Source organism: Bison bison, unplaced genomic scaffold, assembly GCF_000754665.1.
Source record: "Bison bison bison isolate TAMUID 2011002044 unplaced genomic scaffold, Bison_UMD1.0 scf7180017864473, whole genome shotgun sequence".
NCBI classification, from domain to species: Eukaryota; Metazoa; Chordata; class Mammalia; order Artiodactyla; family Bovidae; genus Bison; species Bison bison.
This window is the reverse complement of record NW_011495034.1, coordinates 9677218-9699191: the sequence shown is the minus strand read 5'-3', so window position 1 is coordinate 9699191 and position 21974 is coordinate 9677218. Positions and strand designations below refer to the sequence as shown.

Sequence of the window (21974 nt, the reverse complement as noted above, 5' to 3'; positions counted from 1 at the left end):
CACTCTCCTCTTTCACTTTCATCAAGAGGCTTTTTAGTTCCTCTTCACTTTCTGCCATAAGGGTGGTGTCATCTGCATATCTGAGGTGATTGACGTTTCTCCCGGCAATCTTGATTCCAGCTTGTGCTTCTTCCATCCCAGCATTTCTCATGATGTACTCTGCATAGAAGTTAAATAAGCAGGGTGACAATATACAGCCTTGACGTACTCCTTTTCCTATTTGGACCAGTCTGTTGTTCCATGTCCAGTTCTAACTGTTGCCTCCTGACCTGCATATAGGTGTCTCAAGAGGCAGGTCAGGTGGTCTGGTATTCCCATCTCTTTCAGAATTTTCCACAGTTTATTGTGATCCACACAGTCAAAGGCTTTGGCTTAGTTAATAAAGCAGAAATAGATGTTTTTCTGGAACTCTTGCTTTTTCGATGATCCAGCAGATGTTGGCAATTTGATCTCTGGTTCCTCTGCCTTTTCTAAAACCAGCTTGAACATCTGGAAGTTCACGGTTCACGTATTGCTGAAGCCTGACTTGGAGAAATTTGAGCATTACTTTACTAGCGCGCGAGATGAGTGCAATTGTGCAGTAGTTTGAGCATTTTTTAGCATTGCCTTTCTGTGGGATTGGAATTTTCCTTAGGTGTCTTTTCCTTAGGTGTCTCAGTCTTTCTGTTTCATATAGGAAAGGAATCATGAGTTAATCTCTAGGAGTTCACTGACATGCTAACTGGCATTTGGTTTTAACCACTGCTCAATTCTTTCTCCAACTTCCCTTCCCTCTTTCTTATCTTCTACACAGGAACGATAAGTTACTATACTAACACATTTCTTCCTACTTTTCTCAACTCTCAGATAACAGAGAGATGATATTTTGGAAGAAAAATTTCCATTTAAGTTGATTTATGATTACCACATATGTGACATATGTACATAAATAATACTTATCAGTTTTTTAAAGGCTTTTACATTTTAATATGGTGACCCTAAAAATGTGTATAAAGAAAAATAACTGAACCAAATGGTGCCTCAAGATTCTTATTTACAGATGAAAATAAATCATCTAATAACTAACACTGATGCCAAGCAACTAACAAGAGGCAATTTAACAGATGAGGAAATGCTAACTGTAGCAAGGAGGATAAATCTAAAAGTTGGGAGACAAATTAGGTGAATGTCAGCATGTGCACACAGCTAAAGTGATTTTTTTCCACAACAATGATATGATATCTCAAAGTACTGCAGTGCAAATGACTAAAACAACACCTATCAGAATCAGTGAATCATTACCTCCAAATTGAAAAAGCAAAATGGCAAGTATATGAACTCTTGCCTTTAAAACAGCTCTTTGTATCTTAAAGTATTACTAGCTTAAACAGCTTAAATGCATAATTACTAGCTTAAATGCATAATTTATGTTCAACTTATTGAATAGTGTTTGACGAGGAACATTACTTTCAACTTAGTTCTATATCTGCTAGAAATATGTCTGGCTCCATTATTCTCACAGAGGTTACCGGGACATTATCAGTATACTCCCTTAGGTACTTTCGAAATTTGGACATGCTTCTGATATCCTCTCCCATTTTCTGCTGTTCTTCTGTAAGTATAAGGTCAGTGAAACATCTGCAATATCAGAATGACATAAGTATGATTCATATTTGACTCAAAATGTATCTATGTAAAATCCCTTCCTGTGGTATCTCTTGGGCTATCCACTGACTGGCTAGATCATTCTGTCCTGCTTAACAGAATCACAGTAATGTCAGGACCACCATTAGTAGGAAGTATTAAGTATTGCTGTAAAATTGAGAATAATGTCTTATTCAAACACTTGGGTTCTAAGCACTAACAGAAAGGTAACTAGAAGTTGCTGCCCAGTACGGTGGGAAAATATGAAATTAAATAAAGAGACTTGAAATTGTATTAAACTAAAATAGGACATGTGACAGGAATTGGGCCTTGTAGATTATAGGGAAGTCATTAGAGGGTTTTAGTTAGAGGAGTAAAAATAATCCAACCACATTTCAACAGCATTACTCTTGCTTCTGTGTTAACAAACTGAACAGGTTACTAAAACAGCACAGTGAGAGATGAGAGTGAGTAGTGGATGAGTGAAAAGTGGTTTTGTTTGAGATATGGAGAATCAAGAGCATTTGCGACAGAAATGGCTCAGCCAGTAAAGAGTCAGCCTGCAATGTGGGAGACCTGAGTTTGATCCCTGGGTCAGGAAGATCCCCTGCAGAAGGAAATGGCAACCCATTCCAGTATTCTTGGAAATATCCCATGGATATTTTGGAAATTCCCATGGATGGAGGATTTTGGATATTCCCATGGATGGAAATATCCCATGGATATTCTGGAAAATCCCATGGATGGAGGATCCTGGAGGGCTACAGTCCATGAGGTTGCAAAGAGTCAGACATGACAGCGATTTCACTCACTCACAAATGTGGGTTATGAAGAGAAAAAGAGTCAAAAAAAGTTTTCACCTTTATTGCCTAAAGAAATGGAAGCACAAAGTTGTCATTTCTAAAATGAGGAAATGTACCAAAGGAATAGATTTTGAAAGAGTATCAGAAGTTTATCTCAGAGTTGTTAAATTTGATATATTTGATATATTTACTAACCACCCTAGCAAAGAACAGATATGAGTACAGAGTCAACTAGAGACACAGGTTAAAGATATAAATCTGTGTATATTGGACAGTATTTTAGTCATAAGACTAAATGAAACCCCCAAAAGAATATGCACACACACACAAAAAGACAACTGAGAACTGAGGGGCACTCCAAAGTTTAGAGTTTGGAGAGACCTGAAAGATCTGACAAAGATGAAGTATTTGCTAGAAATTCAAGGGGGTGGGGGGAATAATCAGATAATGTACTTTCTGAAAGCCAAATAAGAAAATGTTTCAAAAAGCAGAGGCATCAAACATGTTAAGTGATAATGCTAAATGTAACAGGATGAGTACTGAGATCTGACCCACTGATTTAACCCTGGTAGAATGGCAGGGGTGAAAGCCTGATTAGCTTTCAAGTGGATGGATTCAAGAGAACACAGAAAGAGAATAACTACAATACTAAAATTAGACAATTCCTTGAAGGAATTTTGCAGTGGGAGGACAGAAATGGAATTGTAGAGAGGGAAAGTAAGTTCAAAAGAAAATATTTTAAATATAGAAAAATTAATAGCATGCTGGTTGGCTTATGGAAAAGCTACAGTGGAAAGCTCTACCAAGCTCCCATCCCCTAACCCCATAATCCCATGAAGAAACAATAAGGAAAACGGAAGAACTGTTAGAAGCAATATCTTTGCTGATAAAGAGGATGGAATGTATTGCACAACTGAAGAACCTGGCCTTTTTAAGCAATATTTGCAGTTTCATTCATAGTAATGCAAAACCTAAATTGGTACAGATGTAGCTGAGTCAGCCAATATGTATCAAGAGTATATGGAAGCTGATAGCTTCTATTTCCTCAGTTTGGGGGGAAAAAAAGGAAAACAGTTATCTGACAGAAAGATTGGGAAGAGGTGAGGAAGGGTCGATGAATGAGAAGATTTGAAACTAAGTCATCTAGGAGACTAGGACAGTGCCCTGAACTGGGGACACACCGTGTGGCTGCCTGGAAGCACTGTGGGCTCACTAGAGGTTAATAACCGTTCTGCAAGTGATCTTCTGGGCTAGAGAGAGAAGCTATTATTACTCCCCTTTCTAAATCACTTATAAGAGTAGAACAGGGAATAAAGTTATAGTCCTCTGAGCTTCTCAGGGAACTATCAATTTAATCTTATTTTCTGATTTGTCTGCCTTGGTCAGTTTCAAATAAAGCATATTTTTTATCAAACTACTTTGAAGAAACAAATTACCTAATATGGCAGTCACAAAATAAGATGGATAATGAGTCAATTTGCTGTTCAAAAGAAAAGATATATTTGTTTCCAAGTGAAACTTAGCAAAGATACCAATGTTATTTCCAGACAAGGAAAAGGGTTGAAGGGTTGGAGCAGGGAGAACAGACCATGTGTTAACACCTCATCTTATCTCCAGGGCTTAGTGAAGTAACTGATAATCAGCACTCACAAACCATGTTGAATAAAGGAATGAGTAGATGAATAAATAATGAAACCTAAAGAAAGAATGTCAGAATATTTAAGACTGGCTAAAAGACTGAAAGTAGCATAGAAAAACATAAGAGTAAAAGATTGGGTTCACTGAGAGATGCAAGTCAGTGTGAAGAGTCCAAAACGATATTCTTTCAAGGGTCTTTTCTTAAAAAATACTTAACCTTAACCCCACATCTGTGAATTAGGTCAAACAGAAAAACACAGAGGCAAAATTGTAAAAGACAATATTAAAAGCTTTTAAAATTCCCTCGAGTTCTCTTTCCCTATCCTCTAGAGAGAAAAAAAAAAAAAATAGAATGTTTGCCTCTGTGCAACTGTGAGACACATAGTCTATATATTAAACACTGGAAAGAAATAAAAATGTTTAACAGTTGATGGCCTCTATTAATTGATTTAAGGTAAGTAAACATAGGGAAAGGTAAATGGCTTTATGAAAGAAGAAAAATGTCTTACTTGTCAATAATAACTGTGGAACCTAACCCAGTGAAATCAATTATATACGTTATTTTTTTTCCAATGCAAGTGTGACGGTAATGCAAAGATCATGTTAATATCAAAAGTTAACTTTTCAAATTAATGGTTTAATATCTTCATATTTCATCTTAGAATTCTCAAGTCTAAAAACTGCTTGATTTTTTTATTGCTCTTATGATAAGGTCTAAACACCTGAACTTGAGGTATCTAGGCCTTATGATTAAACTTGGCTTACCTAAGTCTTATCTCTGGTCACGCTTGTCCTCACATATCATATTTCACACATCCTTGAACTACTTATACTTCTTAATTCAATTTTCTCCTTTTAGTCTCACTGTCGGTCCCTGTCAAAAATGCTCTTTTAATACCCAGAAAACACCTACCTCATGTCTTACATTAAACTTAATGTTCTTTGGAAGAGCATCTGCTTTATGAACTATCCTAGCAGGCTACACATTTTCTACTTAGTTCCTATCACACTGTAATACTATACAATTGTCTAATTACTTGACTGTTCTCTAAAAGGTCATGAATAGCTGACATTTAAAATTTTTTTATTTACTATATTTATATAACATTTCTATTTCAATTCTCGAGCATACAGGAGTTACATGTGGCACAAGTATAAAAAAAAAATTAATCTGTTGAATAAAGTTCTGAGGAGGGCATGGCAACCCACTCCAGTACTCTTGCTTGGAGAATGCGCAGAAACAGAGAAGCCTGGTGGGCTACTTCTACATATCTAGAATTAATTCATCGAAAATCACTAATTCCCCTTTTAAAAAAAGCAAAAAAAGGTTCTGATAAGAATTATTCAGCATCATATAAATATTAGTTTAGTAAAGAATATGTGAAATAAGGAAAACTTACAAAGGAATAGACATAAATCTATCCACATGTACAAACTGAAAGAAAAATAGTATTAATGTCTTCAAATTACTTTGTCTTTTTTTCAAAGTATAAAAAAAGCACTAAAACATGGCACTTGATAATAAATACTTTACCTTGTTTTAGATCAGTACTTCTTGTAACAGAGTCTGACAAATAGCAGTTTGGTAAAGGGTATGATGAAAACATTGGCCAAGGATATGGTTCATCACCCTAAAAAAGAAGCAAGACAGATGACTTTAGGAAGTAGTTTAATATCAAATTTTAAGACTTTTTGAAGTGACATTTAAATTAGCTTTTGTTTCATAAATTCTAGAGTTGTAATATAACCAAAAGCTATCTTATAATTCAACATTCTAATGGATACTAACTAAAATAAAATATAGAAACATTAAATACTGAAGACCAATTTGATAATTCTATAAACAGATTGCTCACAAAGCTATTTCTCTTGCACTGTAATCATTTCGACCTCATCATTCTTGGTGTGAAGAGTCAAAACAAGTGCCCTTAGTACAATAACAAAAAACCCTTCCAGAGAAAACCAAACTGTATGGATACTGATGAAAAAAGAGGTACTCAATATTGTCAATGCAATTCAACAAAATTAGCCATGTGGCTCAAACAGTAAAGCGTCTGTCTACAATGCGGGAGACCCAGGTTTGATCCCTGGGTCAGGAGGATCCCCTGGAGAATGAAATGGCAACCCACTCCAGTACTATTGCCTGGAAAATCCCATGGACAGCGGAGCCTGGTAGGCTACAGTCCATGGGGTCGCAAAGAGTTGGACACGACTGAGAGACTTCACTTCACTTCACTTTAATAAAAATTAAGTATCATGAAGGAGAAAGTTTTTAAAAGTGAAAAAAATTCAAAGACACACAAGGAAAATGACAAGTTTTTAATAAAATAATATCCTACTCTGCAACAGAAACTACCACTTGTGACATCTTGTCATGAAAAATACTATTTTCATTAGGAACTGTTTACTTGTATCCTATCTGTCATTTGAGTTGGCTACCTTGCTTCAAAATGCATTCGAAAAACATTCTCCCCTCCCTTTACTCCACTTACCTTCTCCAGTAACCTTGGAGGCAAAATTCGTTCCATTGGCCCACCAATAAGATTTATTCTAACAAGAACATGATTTCTCTCTACTGATAAACTATCAATTATAAACTCCCTGAAAAATAAACATACCAATTGTTACTGCCTTAATTAAATATGATTTAATTTTAAGATCATGTCAGTGCAATGCATAAGGAAAAAAGCAATATAGTTTCTATAGAAAAGGGAGAGATACATTCACTTTATCCTAGAGCTTTCCGACCTAAGGAGCAAAGAATTGGAGATATAATTGATATAATGAGATGAATGATATGAAGAATATTTTCTTAACAAATGCTATATGTCAAAAAGAAATGACATGAAGACAGGCAGTAGTTCCACAACAACTTTACCACATTTTTAGTCAATGTTCCCTTCAGTTCTAGTTGTTGTTACTCAGTTGCTAAGTCGTGTTTGACTTTTTGTGTCTCCATGGACTGTAGCACCCCAGGCTCCTCTGTCCTCCACTAAGTTCCAGAGTTTACTTAAATTCATGTCCATCAAGTCAGTGATGATATCTAACCATCTCATTCTCTGCTGTTCCCTTCTCGTTTTGCCTTCCATCTTTCCGGGCATCAGGGTCCTTTCCAGTGAATCAGCTCTTCGCATCAGGTGGCCAAAGTATTGGAGCTTCAACTTCAGCATCAGTCTTTTCAATGAATTTTCAGGTTGATTTCCTTTAGGATTGACTGGTTTGATCTCCCTGCAGTCCGAGGGACTCTCAAGAGTCTTCTCTAGCACCACGGTTCAAAAGCATCAATTCTTTGGCATTCAAACTTCTTTATGGTCCAACTCTCACATCTGTACATGACTGCAGAAAAAACTATAGCTTTGACTGTACAGACCTTTGCTGGCAAAGTGATGTCTTTGCTTTCTAATACACCACCTAGGATTGTCACAGCTTTCCTTCCAAGGAGCAAGCATCTTTGAATTTCATGGCTGCAGTCATTATTCACAGTGATTTTGGAGTCCAAGAAAATAAAACCCATCATTGTTTTCACTTTTCCCCCTTCTTTTTGCGATGAAGTGATGGGACAGTATGCCATGATCTTAGTTTTTTGAATGCTGAGTTTCACACTAGCTTTTTCATTCTCCTCTTTCACCATCATCAAGAGGCTCTTTAGTTTCTTTTTGCTTTCTGCTGTAAGTTCTAGGACAAGTATCCTATTTCAAATTCTAAACTTTGCATCCTCCACACTTCCTGCAGCTGTTAATACTATCCTCTATATCAAAACTAGAGCATTCAGCAATATAGCCTGATCTATACTACTTTTCCAAGGCCTAGCCAGGGTGGAGGAACACTTTTTTTTAAAGATTACGGACACAAAAATAATGCCAGCTATTGAATGTGTATCCAGCATATGTCAACCAATTCAAGGTAATGTCAAGTATGACATTTTAGTAGAAAAAAGTTTTCAAGATATTACCATAACATCGTTTCATAATAATCAGAATTTATGACTGTGAACTAACATAATTAAGAAAATGAAGTAAAAATTGCCTCTACAAGAGACACAAAAATCAGACATTTTGTTTAATGGGTCATCTTTCTCATGTAGTCTGAATTTAAAGGTGACACAACTTAATAAAGTCAGTACTTAACTAAAACATAAAAAACTAAACAGAAACTTAGAAAGCAGTACTCTGCAAGCCATTTCCAAAAACGTCATTCACAATCTTTTTAACTGATATTTATGCTTTAATTGCTTTTTACTCTTATTTAAATCTACTGAATTAAAATAATGGAAAACATGAAATAAACTGTACCGAAATTACTGTCTTAACAGAATATTTGTAAAGAAAACTATTATTCTGCCTTAGTATTTTTTTTTTTACCTGTGACTTGCAGAGGTTTCTAAGGTATTTTCTTCTTGAGCATTTAGTAACAATTCAGATACTTGATACTGAGCCTCCAACAGAAGAAGAGTGTCTAGATCACAGCATACCACACTTAACAACCTATATAAAAAGGAACAATAAAAATAGATATTCTAAAATACATCCTAAAAGTTTAGAGAGTCTCTTGGTGTCTCAAACACCTATACATGGAACCACAAGTTTTGTAAGTAAAATTATGCAGTTATTTCACATATATTTTAAATAACTGACTTCAAAAGATTTTCTTATTGAAATACTATTTAAAGACCATGGGTAATTTCTAATCTATGTTAAAAATTGATTTAAATCTAGGAACCTTCTCAACTAATAATTTAAAAATTAAGGGGTCTGCCCTGGTGGCTCAGCAGTAAAGAATCCACCCTGCCAATGCAAAAGACATGAATCAATCCCTCACCTGGGAAGATTCCACATGCCGTGGAGCAACTAAGCCCATACACCACAACTACTGAGCCTGTGGGCTACAACTACTGAAGCCACTCACTCTTGTTCTACAAGAGAAGCCACCACAAGAAGCCCATGCACAGCAACTAGAGAGCAGCCCTCGTTTGCTGCAACTAGAGAAAAGCCCAAGCAGCAACGAGGACCCAGCACAGCCATAAATAAATAAATACAACTATTAAAAAAGACAGTGCTCTTTAAAAAATAGGGAACATTAGCAAATCTATAAAAACTACAGATTGCCATCACTTTACACCAAATTAAATATAGAAGGAATGACAGAATTTTTTCGCTATCAATCCAGGAAATGTTCACCAGGTGAAATGTCAATGGCTAACTTTATAACGGTCAGAAAGAGCTGAAAACACCTAAACATACTGATCTATCTTAACATCACTAAACATAGAAATCACGTGGCTCCTACTGTGATGCAAGAGGATGTACAGTGTACCATCTATGAAATATTCTTGCCAAGAAAACTGAACCTGAAACTAACCAATCCAAGATATCTCATTATCAGTGTATAGGAAATATAAGGCTCAGAGAAATATGTAAAAAGACATCCAAGGGAGAAAGAGTCAACCCCAAAGCTAGAATTTGGAGACTTCTGCACATTATGTATTTCTTCAGGAAAAAAAGAAAAGAAAAAGAAGTTTCACTTAAAAAAGAGGGGGTAAAGGAAGTTATAAATTAAAAAGAAAAACAAATGTGAAGATTCTGTCTTGACATGATTCAACCAAAAACTGTAAAAGTGTATTTTTGAGTAATACAGAAATTATCTCCAAGGTATGTTAAGTAAAAAAGCAGAGGAACAAAATGTGTACAGTGATAGCATTTGAACAAAAACTGAGAAACATTTAAATATACATGTAAATACATATTTGTTTTTACATAGAATTTCTCTCCAAGAACAGAATGAAACTGGCAAGAACTGTTAGATGGGGTGCGGGTGTAATCTGACAGACTAAGGGAATATATTTCTCACAGTACATCTTTTATAGTTTTTCAATTTTGGTGCAATCACATGCTTTACCTATTCGATAGCATCTTCAGAAAAATATCTGATGGACGCATTTAAGAGCAATTCAGTATCACTCCCCAGAACCTACTGAAAATGACCAAATGCATATAAAACTAAGAGAAAATCTACTATCATCAATTTAGATAATGTTTCATATTTAGTTTATAAAAGTAAAAATATTTGTGCTAGATAAACAAAAAAAACTACTTAGACTTCTATTTTAAAATAGTAGTATAAATTGGTATTTCCCTTCTCTAAGTCTAAAAATAACCCCAAGAATTGAGAAGGAAAGAAAAGATTATAAAAATATTTAGCTACAAAATGAGCTGAAGGACAGTCAAGAGCAGTCAAACTTGGGCAAAGATGACTATGGGAGGAAAGAAACTAAGAAAGGACATCATGACTGCCAATGAAAAATAAAAAGATTAATCCCCCCCCCCAAATTCATAAAAAAATTTTTAAAAATGAGTATACTCAGATGAAAAACCTAATCCTCTGTTTGCAACAATGGAAACAGAATACATGAGACAGAAGCAGGAAAATCCCTGGTCCTATTATGGTTCCTAATGGAAACAGAATACATGAGACAGAAGCAGGAAGATCCCTGGTCCTATTATGGTTCCTATAATAAAACAAACAGGTAGAAGGTGGAGTCACAGACAAATCAATTACTAGTTACTGGTTATAGGTTACAGAGACAATTATTAATAGTTAAAACTGACTACCCTCCATATTGAGATTGGCAGGGACAACACAAAAACATACACAAATCCCAAAACTTAGGCCCACAGAAAGAGTTCAACTAATTGGGAATATGACCATACCAATAATAGCTGATGAAAAAACTCACATCCCTCCAAAAAGAAATATCACAGGATGCATCCAAAGGTGCTCCAAGAAAAAGGATGAAATAAGAGGATGAGCAGATGGCAAACACACACACACACACATATACACATGGAGAGCTGTCATTATAACTTGAAAACTACGACCAAACAATTGTCTGTAATTTTTAAGTTAAATAAAATGTATTAGAGCAACAGGCTGTATAACTTACAGAATATTATACATCAATTATCTCTTTATTTAAAACGTTTAATGTAAAGCAATAGTGTCCAACAAGTTCTTTGCACAAAGTAGAGCTGTATAAGCACAGGGAAGAAGCAGCAAAACAACCAGAAAAAATAAAACATGAACTGGCAGAGCTAAGGGAAGAAGCAGAAGAAATGAAAGTGCCGTAGGAATTAAAGCACAACTACAAATAGCAAAAAAGGACAGATGCTGCTAAAAGCAGAATAAATGTTATAGGGAACAGAAAAGTATGAAAAATATAATGAAAACAAAGAGTTCAAATTATTGTTTGAAGAGAAAACAGAAATAACCTAACAGGACACACCTTTAGAGATACTAGTAAAATTCTTTCCAAGAAAAAATCACCACAAATCTAAATATATAAAGTGACAGCATGTCCATAAGTCAACTGAAATCAGAAGAGTCAACACTGAGACAGAGCCTAGTAAAGCTACTACACTTAGAGAAAGAAAGACCACTGGGGTATCCAGGAAGAGTCACTAAGAGAGGTGGGGCTGGGGGCAGGGAATCAAGCTGCTCTCAGACATATCCATAGTAACATTCAACACCAGCAGGACAATGAAACCACACTGGGAGGAAGTCTAAAATCAGATATTAACACACATTACAAAACTGTGATAATTTTTAACCTGTAGTAATGACATGAATGGGAGAAGGCAATGGCAACCCCACTCCAGTACTCTTGCCTGGAAAATCCCATGGACGGAGGAGCCTGGTGGGCTGCAGTCCATGGGGTCACTAAGAGTCGGACATGACTGAGTGACTTCACTTTCACTTTTCACTTTCATGCATTGGAGAAGGAAACGGCAACCCACTCCAGTGTTCTTGCCTGGAGAATCCCAGGGACGGGGGAGCCTGGTGGGCTGCCGTCTATGGGGCTGCACAGTCGGACACAACTGAAGCGACTTAGCAGCAGCAGCAGCAATGACATGAATAAACAAAAGAAAATACAAACAGATGCAAATATATAAAGGAATTTTAAATATGTCAGGAGCAGATAGAATTTCCTGATAGACTGAATATTTGGAGCAAAAATAAGAAAAACACTAAGGATAACTCTAGATGTTTTGTTAGAAAAATAAGAATCAAGTTGTGGGAAACTAAGTAATAAGGCTTTAAGCTATAAAGATTTAGGGTGCATCTAGTAACCTTTCTACTTTCTTCAGGCTATTAAGTGAACGGGTAGTGAAAATAACCTCAGCATCCTCTAATTTATGATTTGAAAGGAGGAGTCCATAGAATCTAGATGAACAATGAGATGATCCAAGGTGAGTTAGAGTATCTGTGAAAGCACATGCATGCCTGGACTGAATTCTCATTAGAGAATGAGTAAATAGAAACTTTCAGAGAAGGAAATGGCTACCCACTTCAGTGTTCTTGCCAGGAGAATCCCAGGGACGGGGGAGCCTGGTGGGCTGCCGTCTATGGGGTTGCACAGAGTCAGACACGACTGAAGCGACTTAGCAGCAGCAGCAGCAACAGCAAATAGAAACTTTAACAAATGAGGGAAGACTTTTAAAATCTTACTTTTAAAATCAAATACTAGGAACAATGGAGAGTTTCACAAATTTGATCCAGCAGTAAATTAAAAGAACAGCATACTGTGATCAAATACAGTTCATTCCAGGAAGAAAAGGTTAGCTTAATGTTAAAACATCTCCTGAGGTAATTCATGGCATCCATATGTAATAGAAAATAATCATATAATCATCTGACCAGATGCCTAAAAGCACCTTGATTTAAGATTCAACATTTCACAGTCTACTCCATATTTTCCAAAAAAATGTTGAGTAAATTTAAAAAAAGGTTATTTCTTTAAGGAGACAAATTCATTTCAATGCAAGAGTATTCAAAGTATACAAAAGTATAAAGGGGAAAAGCATTCCCACTGAGGTAATGAGAAAAGCAAAACTGTCCATTATTTAGCATTGTTTTACAAGTTTAAGCCAATGCAAAAAAGATGAGAAAAAGAATGTTACCTGAAAAGAAATAATGCTGTTCATCATCAGAAGATGATAAAACCGTTGATCTGGAAACTACTCATCCCCATGACACAAAATTCAATTTACTTAATTTTAAGAAATACTGGCTGAATACCTACTAAGTGCCTACTACTGCTTTAAGTGCTGAAGATACCGCACTGAACACAAATTGACAAAAATCCCAGTCCTTACGGAATGCCAAAGTACTAGAAGAGGGGAGAAAGAAACAAAACACAAACTTAAAACACAGCACTGATACAACTAAAGCAGGGAAATGAGTAAGGAGTTGTAACAAGAGAGCAATGGGGATGGATCACTGTACCCAATTTAAAATAAGGCAGTTAGGAAAGACCTCATCAAGAAGGTGACACGGGGCAAAGGCCTAAAAGAAATAAAGAAACAACCCATGGGACTATCTGAGGAAAAAATGCTCTAAGACAGAAAACAGCTTGAGCTAGTGACTAAAGCTGAGAGCACACGTGCCTGTTTGAAGAACAGGAAAGGAGTCAATGTGGTGCTAGAGGTAAAGAATCTACCGCCAAAGCAGGAGATGCAAGAGACACGAGTTCAACCCCTAGGTTGGGAAGATCCCCTGGAATAGGAAGTGGCTCCCCACTCCAGGGGCTCTTTCCTGGAAAATTTCATGGGCAGAGGAGCCTGGCCGGCTATAGTCGGAAATGACTAAGCAACTGAGCACAAGGAAGCCAATGTAGCTGAAGTGGAATAAGCAAAGGAGAAGTATTTGGAGATGAGGTTAGAGTAAAATTAGGGGTCAAGATCATACAGGACTCTAAGGTCACTGTAGGAAGTCTGCACCTTACTATCAGTCAGTCAGGTCAGTTCAGTCACTCAGTCGTGTCCGACTCTTTGCGACTCCATGAATCGCAGCACGCCAGGCCTCCCTGTCCATCATCAACTTCCGGAATTCACCCAGACTCATGTCCATTGAGTCAGTGATGCCATCCAGCCATCTCATCTTCTGTCGTCCCCTTCTCCTCCTGCCCCCAATCCCTCCCAGCATCAGAGTCTTTTCCAACGAGTCAACTCTTCGCATGAGGTGGCCAAAGTACTGGAGTTTCAGTTTTAGCATCATTCCTTCCAAAGAAATCCCAGAGCTGATCTCCTTCAGAATGGACTGGTTGATCTCCTTGCAGTCCAAGGGACTTCTCAAGAGTCTTCTCCAACACCACAGTTCAAAAGCATAAATTCTTCATTGCTCAGCCTTCTTCACAGTCCAACTCTCACATCCATACATGACCACAGGAAAAACCATAGCCTTGACTAGACGAACCCTTGTTAGCAAAGTAATGTCTCTGCTTTTGAATATGCTATCTAGGTTGGTCATAATTTTCCTTCCAAGGAGTAAGCGTCTTTTAATTTCATGGCTGCAATCACCATCTGCAGTGATTTTGGAGCCCCAAAAAATAGTCTGACACTATTTCCACTGTTTCCCCATCTATTTCCCATGAAGTGATGGGACCGGATGCCCTGAGCTTCGTTTTCTGAATGTTGAGCTTTAAGCCACTCATCCTGATAATATGAGGAACTTGGTAAGTATAGAATTGAGATTACTTGATTTGCATTTTACTGGGATCACTCTGACTGCTGCGTACAGAACAGGCCAAAATTAGGCAGGGACAGAAGCAGAGGTACCAGTGTAGAAAAAGATACAGTGATAATTTAGATAAGGCAGTAGCTTAAAACAGGGTATTGTCAGTAGAGGATCTATTTATTAGAAAAAAATGGCTCTGTGGCAGGTAGACACTTAGGGTGGTCCTCATGATCCCACCCTCCTGATACTTATGTCTTTGTGTGATTCTCTTCTCTAGAATGTACGCAGGATCTGTGTCTTGCTTCTAGTCAGAGTAGTTAAAGGTGATTGGACAGATGGAATTACCTGAATGTGATTACATAAGACTATGCCATTCTTGGTGGAGTGTCTCTTTCTTCTGTTGGCTTTGAAGAAGCAAGCAGCTATGTTGGGGAAAACCAAGTGACAAGGAAGAACTGATGGCACACTTACACTGGCAAGGGCTTCTGGGCTCTAAGCAGCAAGAAAACAAGACCCTCTGTGCTAAAATCATGAGGATTTTACATTCTGTCAACAATCCATGAGTTTAGAAACAGATCGTTCCTACTTGAGCTTCAAATGAGATCATAGCCCCATCTGACACCTTGATTGCAGCCTTGTGAGACTATGCAAAAGGGTGTACCTTGACAGAAACTGAGATAAATGTGTGTTATTTTAAGATACAAGGCTTCTGGTTAGAGTTCAACAAAATGCCTCCACTAACAAACTAAAAGTATTTAAAACAGAATAATTAAATGAATTGATAATTTGTACATCTATACAATCTCAGACATTTAACAGATGCTTGGGCTTCCCTGGTCATTCAGCTGGTAAAGAATTCTGCCTGTAATGAGGGAGATGTGGGTTTGATCCCTGGGTTGGGAAGATCTCCTGGAGAAGGGAAAGGTTACCCACTCCAGTATTCTGGCCTGGAGAATTCCATGGACAGTATAGTCCATGGGGTTTCAAAGAATCAGATACTACTGAGTGACTTTCACTACCAGTTCTAGATTTATGTGACATATTTAGTCTCACAGTAATTCCGAGGAAGGTATAGTTAATGTCTCCATTTCACATATGAGGAAATGGAAGCATCGAGAGTTATGAATTTGTCTAAAATCATTCTGGCAATGTTGTTCCAGAGTCCATGCTCTTAAAGGACTGGGAGATACTGCCATGCACTGTAGTATATATTAAGGAACATAAGGCTACAGATATTAACAAAATACATATAAGACCTATGGAACAAAACCCAATGTTCTAATGAGAGTAATTAAAGAATACTTAAATAGAGATATATGCCATGTTTACAGATTGGAAACTCATTATAAAGATGCCAGTTCACTCATTATTGATCTAAAGATTCAATCCAATGATAATTAAAATCCCAATGGGTTGATTTGTGTGACAAGGTGATATTAAACTTTACATGGAAAGAAAAGTACTAAAAGTAGCCAAGATGCTTGAAAAACAACAAAGTAGAAGGAATCACCCTATAATTACTGTAACATATGATAAAGCAATAGTAATTAAAACAATGCAATATTTGCACAAAGATGAACAAAAATCTAACTGAATAGAACAGAAGTTCAGAAACCTCTTTGAATATATAGGTATCTTTCCTGTAACACAAAAAATTTATGTATATGTATGTACACAGAGATATGTTGCTCTATGTTCCACGTGGAGCAAGTTGTTTATGACAGCTAAAACTGAAGAACTGTAAATACCCCAAAGTCTGGTAGTAGCATAATATATAAACAAAACACAGTCTATGCCTGCTAATGGCATATTATATGGCAATGAGCATTGACCTTAGAAACATAATGCTACATTTAAGAGGTCAGATGTGACAGGATATAGTCTATGCTAAAACTAAAATAAAGAACAAAAAGCAAAAAAATTAAAATGTGTTTTTTGGAAATACAAAAATAAGTAGTAAAAAATAGAAATAAATCAAAGTAGTAAATAGCATAAGTCAGAATAGTGTTTACCCATTAGCAAGAAGGGAGGCAGTCATGACCAACAAATGTGTAGTACTAGTAAGTTTTCTGTTTACTTGACTGGGATTTTATGTAGACATTTAATTTACAACACCTTGTTAAGCTCATGTTTTATGTAGTATTTGCATTTTTAATATTTCATTTAAAACTTATGTTATGCTAGGGTGGGTAATGTGAAAAAGTATAGCATTTTATTCATATGAAGTATAAATATATATGCAATATGAGCAAATTAAAAACATCAGTGAAAGAATGCATACTTTAATAATCATGTATAAAGCCCTGACAATAAGTGCCATTTACTACTCAATCATGTAATCATCTAATAAACAGATCTTAATGGGTTCATTAATTACATCAGCATATCTGTATAAGCTAGCAGCTACAGTAAATATGGAAGAGTCACTTGAGTAAGGACATCTTTTTAGCCTAACCATGACATTAAAGCTAGGTTTACGAAGTGAATTGGAGTGGGCAAATTTCATATCCATTAATTTTTAAAAAGTGATCAGAAAAACATGTCTCAAAACTTATATTTTATTAGGCTTGCAAATAACAAATCATTAAGCTCAATTTTTGTTGACTCCGACCCATATTTCCCAAAGTTAAGAAAAAAACTTCTGCTTATTTCATATATAAAGTTGGTTATATCAAGAAGTAGTTCAAAGATAATCAACAATTATCCAAGATGAATCCAAATTCAAGAGTAAACTAGATAAATGTTTTAATGGCATATTTTCAGTTTTTTATAAACAGATTAAGTAGCAATAACAAAGTTAATATAAAGATATCAACAGTTTCACAGAAGAAATTTCAGAAGTGTCCGTGTATATGTATGTGTCTCTCTCAGAACACAGTTAGAAGTAGACTGATTCTACCTACTCCAGACACAAACTCCCTTAGGTTGTTATTTAGGCATTATAGGTTACTTTTATCAAAATAAGAGAAGTTTCTGTACACCAAAAGACAGACAGTAATCACAGACCTTAGCTGTTCCCTCATTCTCTATTTCCTACAATTCTAAACAATGTGCAAATATTACCCACATTATTATAGTCTTACGGTTCCCAGGAACCCAAACAGTCTAGTATCCCAGGGATATGGTGTTGCTGGTTGAAGGAAGTGAGACATAAGAGTTTGTTTGCCTATAGCGAAGCTTTTGGAGGCGTAACACAATTATTTAAAGTGGGGAAGGATTCAACCCTTCAGTAATTCCATGAAAGCATTTGTACAGCTGTGGGGATAATCAAATCTATTGCCTTATTTGAGTCAGGTTTATTGATTATATCTAATAACATCTTTCTCATCTTACCTCAGGCACTGAAGACTAAGCCCCTATCTCTATCAGACATTTTATACAGCATTGCTCAGTGTGCATGTTTCCTGCCTTCGGGTATCTGTTCATTATATGTAACAAAAGACATAATCAAGATGAAGCCTCTTTACACCAGTGTATTATCAAAATCTTTCACTGGTAAGTAAAAGTCACTTGGTTGTGTCCGACTCTTTGTGATCCCATGGACTAAACAGCCCATGGAATTCTCCAGGCTAGAATACTGGAGTGGTAGCCTTTCCCTTTTCCAGGGGATCTTCCCAACCCAGGTCTCCTGCATCACAGGCAGATTCTTTACCAGCTGAGCCACAAGGGAAGCCCTCTCAGTGGTAAGATACTGCTAATTTGGCTAATGTGAAAAGCAAGAGCAGCTTGCTTTCATTCAACATGGACAGTAACACATCCTTTCTTTTATCAAAATTTAGTCCTATCATCCCTCAAATTATCATGAAAAACTACTCTACTGATGATACGTTGTGAAAAGGACAAAGCTTGTCTTCTACATGTTTTAGAGTAGGTGTGCCAGAGAGAGATATCCAAAAAACTCATGGCCATCTCAGTGAAGTTTCTGAGTTCTAGTGGCCTAAAATGTCAAGATATCACATGCAAGATACATGATGTATTATTAAATCTTACACTATTTACCACCAAAGAAGTGACATAATGCATGACTCTGTGAATTTTAGCAACAACCCCGACAATATTTGGGTATGCTTCTCTGATTCATATCAAGTAACCCCTAACTCTCAATTTTAGGTGACCTAAAGGCTAGAATAAGGTCTAAAACTTGAGGTAGACATTCTGTCACTTGAGCTTTAATCTAGCAGATTCAAGGTTGTCAAATCATATTGTCAGGAGATATCAATATATCCTTGACTCTGTATCAATAAGCATAACTAGCATAATCTACTTATAACCAAAGATAACTAGGCCAGATTGTTTTCACTAACAATGTGATCAAGCTGTGAGGTGAACCAGCTCACGCTAGTCATGCTGTGAGCCTCTGTGAGGTTCCCCGTGAGGGCTGACTCAAGGAGAGCCCATTTGCCCTAAATGAGTTGGGATAATGAGAGTAATGCAGCTGAGCCATAAGCCCTGCTCTGAACAAGGAAGATACACTGTTTTGCCTCAGATGCAAAGACAGCCTCCCAACCTAGTGTGGAAATGGATCTTACACCACTGAAAAGTTGGGTTTTCACATACTACACATTATATAATTTTTCTTTCCCGAAAGTCTCCCTCCCCTTAAAAATTCCAGTGGCTTAAAAATTGCAAAGTTATGATGTAAAGGTCTATAATTCCTTATCCATAAACCTCAGGACCAAGAATTTAAATTTTTATGCACTTAGCAACAAAACAGTATACATGGAGTCTGGAGCAATACCTCATATCAAGCATATTAATATTTTTTGGCAAAATATATTGATATTCAAATTAGGCAGGCTAAATAAAGACTACAAAGAATCTCATCACTTGAGGTTAAGATTAGATGCACATAGCAAATGAATTCTTAGAATTTTAGAATTTCAAATCAGAAACTGTGGCACTTGAGCCTGGATAATGCCAAGTTAATACCCATTATAATATTTGTAAGTTTAAAAGAATGTGTGTCTATAGGCCTGGCGTGCTGCGATTCATGGGGTCACAAAGGGTTGGACACGACTGAGAGACTGATCTGATCTGATAGACAAATTTATTTTTAAAATCCAACCAAACATTCTGAGTTTCAATTCATTTCTGGAAGTAAAAATCAGTGTTTACTTAATACGAATGTTTATTTGAACTGTTTCAAGGAATAAAATTGGAGAAGGTGATGGCAGCCCACTCCAGTACTCTTGCCTGGAAAATTCCATGAACAGAGGAGCCTGGTGGGCTGCAGTCCATGGGATCCCGAAGAGTCGGACATGACTGAGCGACTTCACGTTCACTTTTCCCTTTCATGCATTGGAGAAGGAAATGGCAACCTACTCCAGTGTTCTTGCCTGGAGAATCCCAGGGACGGGGGAGCCTGGTGGGTTGCCATCTCTGGGGTCGCACAGAGTCGGACATGACTGAAGTGACTTAGCAGCAGCAGCAAGGAATAAAATGGCCTCAAATTTGGGCCTAAACTTTTCACTAGGTTTGGGATGTATTTTGAACATAGTTTATTCCCCCATGAATTTGCTAATGACCCAAATCAAATCTCAACACCAGAATAATTCCCTGTTCTTAATTATCACATTCTTTGTACCTCACTTTTTAATCATCACCATCATATCATTAATGTGAGCAAATGGGCACTTGTCCAGGCTACCAGAATGGTTCTGGGCAGTATACTCTTAGCTATCATCTCTACTTGAATGAAGTCCAAAAATGTTCAATGCTTTCCTCATGCTAGCAGTCACACGCCTCTTCTCTTCACCCTGACATTTTTTCCCTAGTATTTCTTTCTTGAATACACTGAAACAACACATTTCTAATAACATTTTAACTATTTTCAAAAATGCATCACCATAAATTACATGTTATACTTTTATCAACTTTAATCAAATGCATGGTGTATATTTTACTTAACCAAACAATACAAAAATCCAATACAGAAGATTTCCTTCTGATTAGTACACACAAATTAGCTAGTAAAAATGCAATACCCAGTTCCATGCCATTTGATCAAACCCAACAATGAGACATGAATTACAAGCACACTAACCACACCTACAAATCTGGAGCTTAAAGATTCTGATACAACTATAACCGTTTATGAAGGATAAAAAAGGGGGCAAGGTCAGTTTGCCCATAAAACTAGTGAGCAGCAAAAAGAGTGAGCAGGGGCTGTGGAAAGTCTCCTCATTTGAGCTACGTACCAAATTCACATCATAGTTTCAGAAAGTGCTCTGGGATCTCCTGAAGCTGGCAACTGTTCGGATTTCCCTAAGTGCACACAGAGTACAGCTTTTGAATATAACAAGTTTGCTGAACTTGTGTGGTGTGCTGTGTTGTGCTTAGTTGCTCAGTCATGTCTGACTCTTTGAGACCCTATGCACTATAGACCAGCAGGCTTCTTTGTCTATGGGGATTCTCCAGGCAAGAATACTGGAGTGGGTTGCCATGTCCTCCAGCAGGGGATCTTCCCAACCCAGGGGTCACATTGCAGGCGGATTCTTTACCATCTGAGTCACCAGGGAAGCCCAAGAAAAATGGAATGAGTAGCCTATCCCTTCTCCTGGGGAACTTCCTGACCCAAGAATTGAACTAGGGTCTACTGCAATGCAGGCAGATTCTTTACCAGCTGAGTCACCAGGGAAGCCCAAACTCGTGTGTGCATATCCAAATGGTCAATAAAATCTGGACGTGTGGTCAAGAGATAGCACAGAGGACAGACAGAAAGATACAAAGTTAGCTAGTAAAGAAGTGAACATTGAAACCACTGTAGAAAATAAAAATAATAATAATAATTTTAAAAAATGGGTAAAGGACTAAAGACATAATCTAGAATTCAGTTAGAAAGGTAGGTAGTAAAAGAGGAAAAGTCACCAAAATGACTCATAAAAAGAACTCCAGAAATAGAGACAAACGTCATACGATTCGCCCAAACAGACCATATATAGCAGTGCAGCACTCAGTAGGAATTCAGCAACTATTTTCTCAATGTATTAACCAAATGAAAGGAAAGTGTCAAAACTTGGTAGAATATAATATGGTACAGAGAGGTCAAGTAAAATGAGTCATAGGAAGAGGGCGTAAAGAAATACATAAGGTAGGAAGTATGCCTAAAATTGAACTCAGTTTAGTTCAGTCACTTAGTGGTGTCCAACTCTTTGTGAACCCATGAACCATAGCACGCCAGGCCTCCGTGTCCATCACCAACTCCTGGAGTTTACCCAAACTCATGTCCATTGAGTCAGTGATGCCATCCAACCATCTCATCCTCTGTTGTTCCCTTCTCCTCCTGCCCTCCATCTTTCCCAGCGTCAGGGTCTTTTCAAATGAGTCAGTTCTTTGCATCAGGTGGCCAAAGTATTGGAGTTTCAGCTTCAACATCAGTCCTTTCAGTGAACACCCAGGACT

At 37.0% G+C, this 21974-nt stretch overlaps 1 protein-coding gene across 2 annotated transcripts in view; it reads right to left on the bottom strand.

The window, feature by feature from the left end:
* TBC1D32 (TBC1 domain family, member 32) overlaps positions 1–21974 on the bottom strand; it is a 206302-nt gene that overhangs the window by 71784 nt on the left and 112544 nt on the right. For both annotated transcript variants that reach the window (XM_010861791.1, XM_010861790.1), the window contains 3 exons: positions 8426–8548; positions 6557–6665; positions 5599–5695 (listed from right to left, as the gene is read on the bottom strand). In XM_010861791.1, the coding sequence (XP_010860093.1) occupies positions 5599–5695; positions 6557–6665; positions 8426–8548 (329 nt within the window). The remainder of the gene's footprint in view (positions 1–5598; positions 5696–6556; positions 6666–8425; positions 8549–21974) is intronic.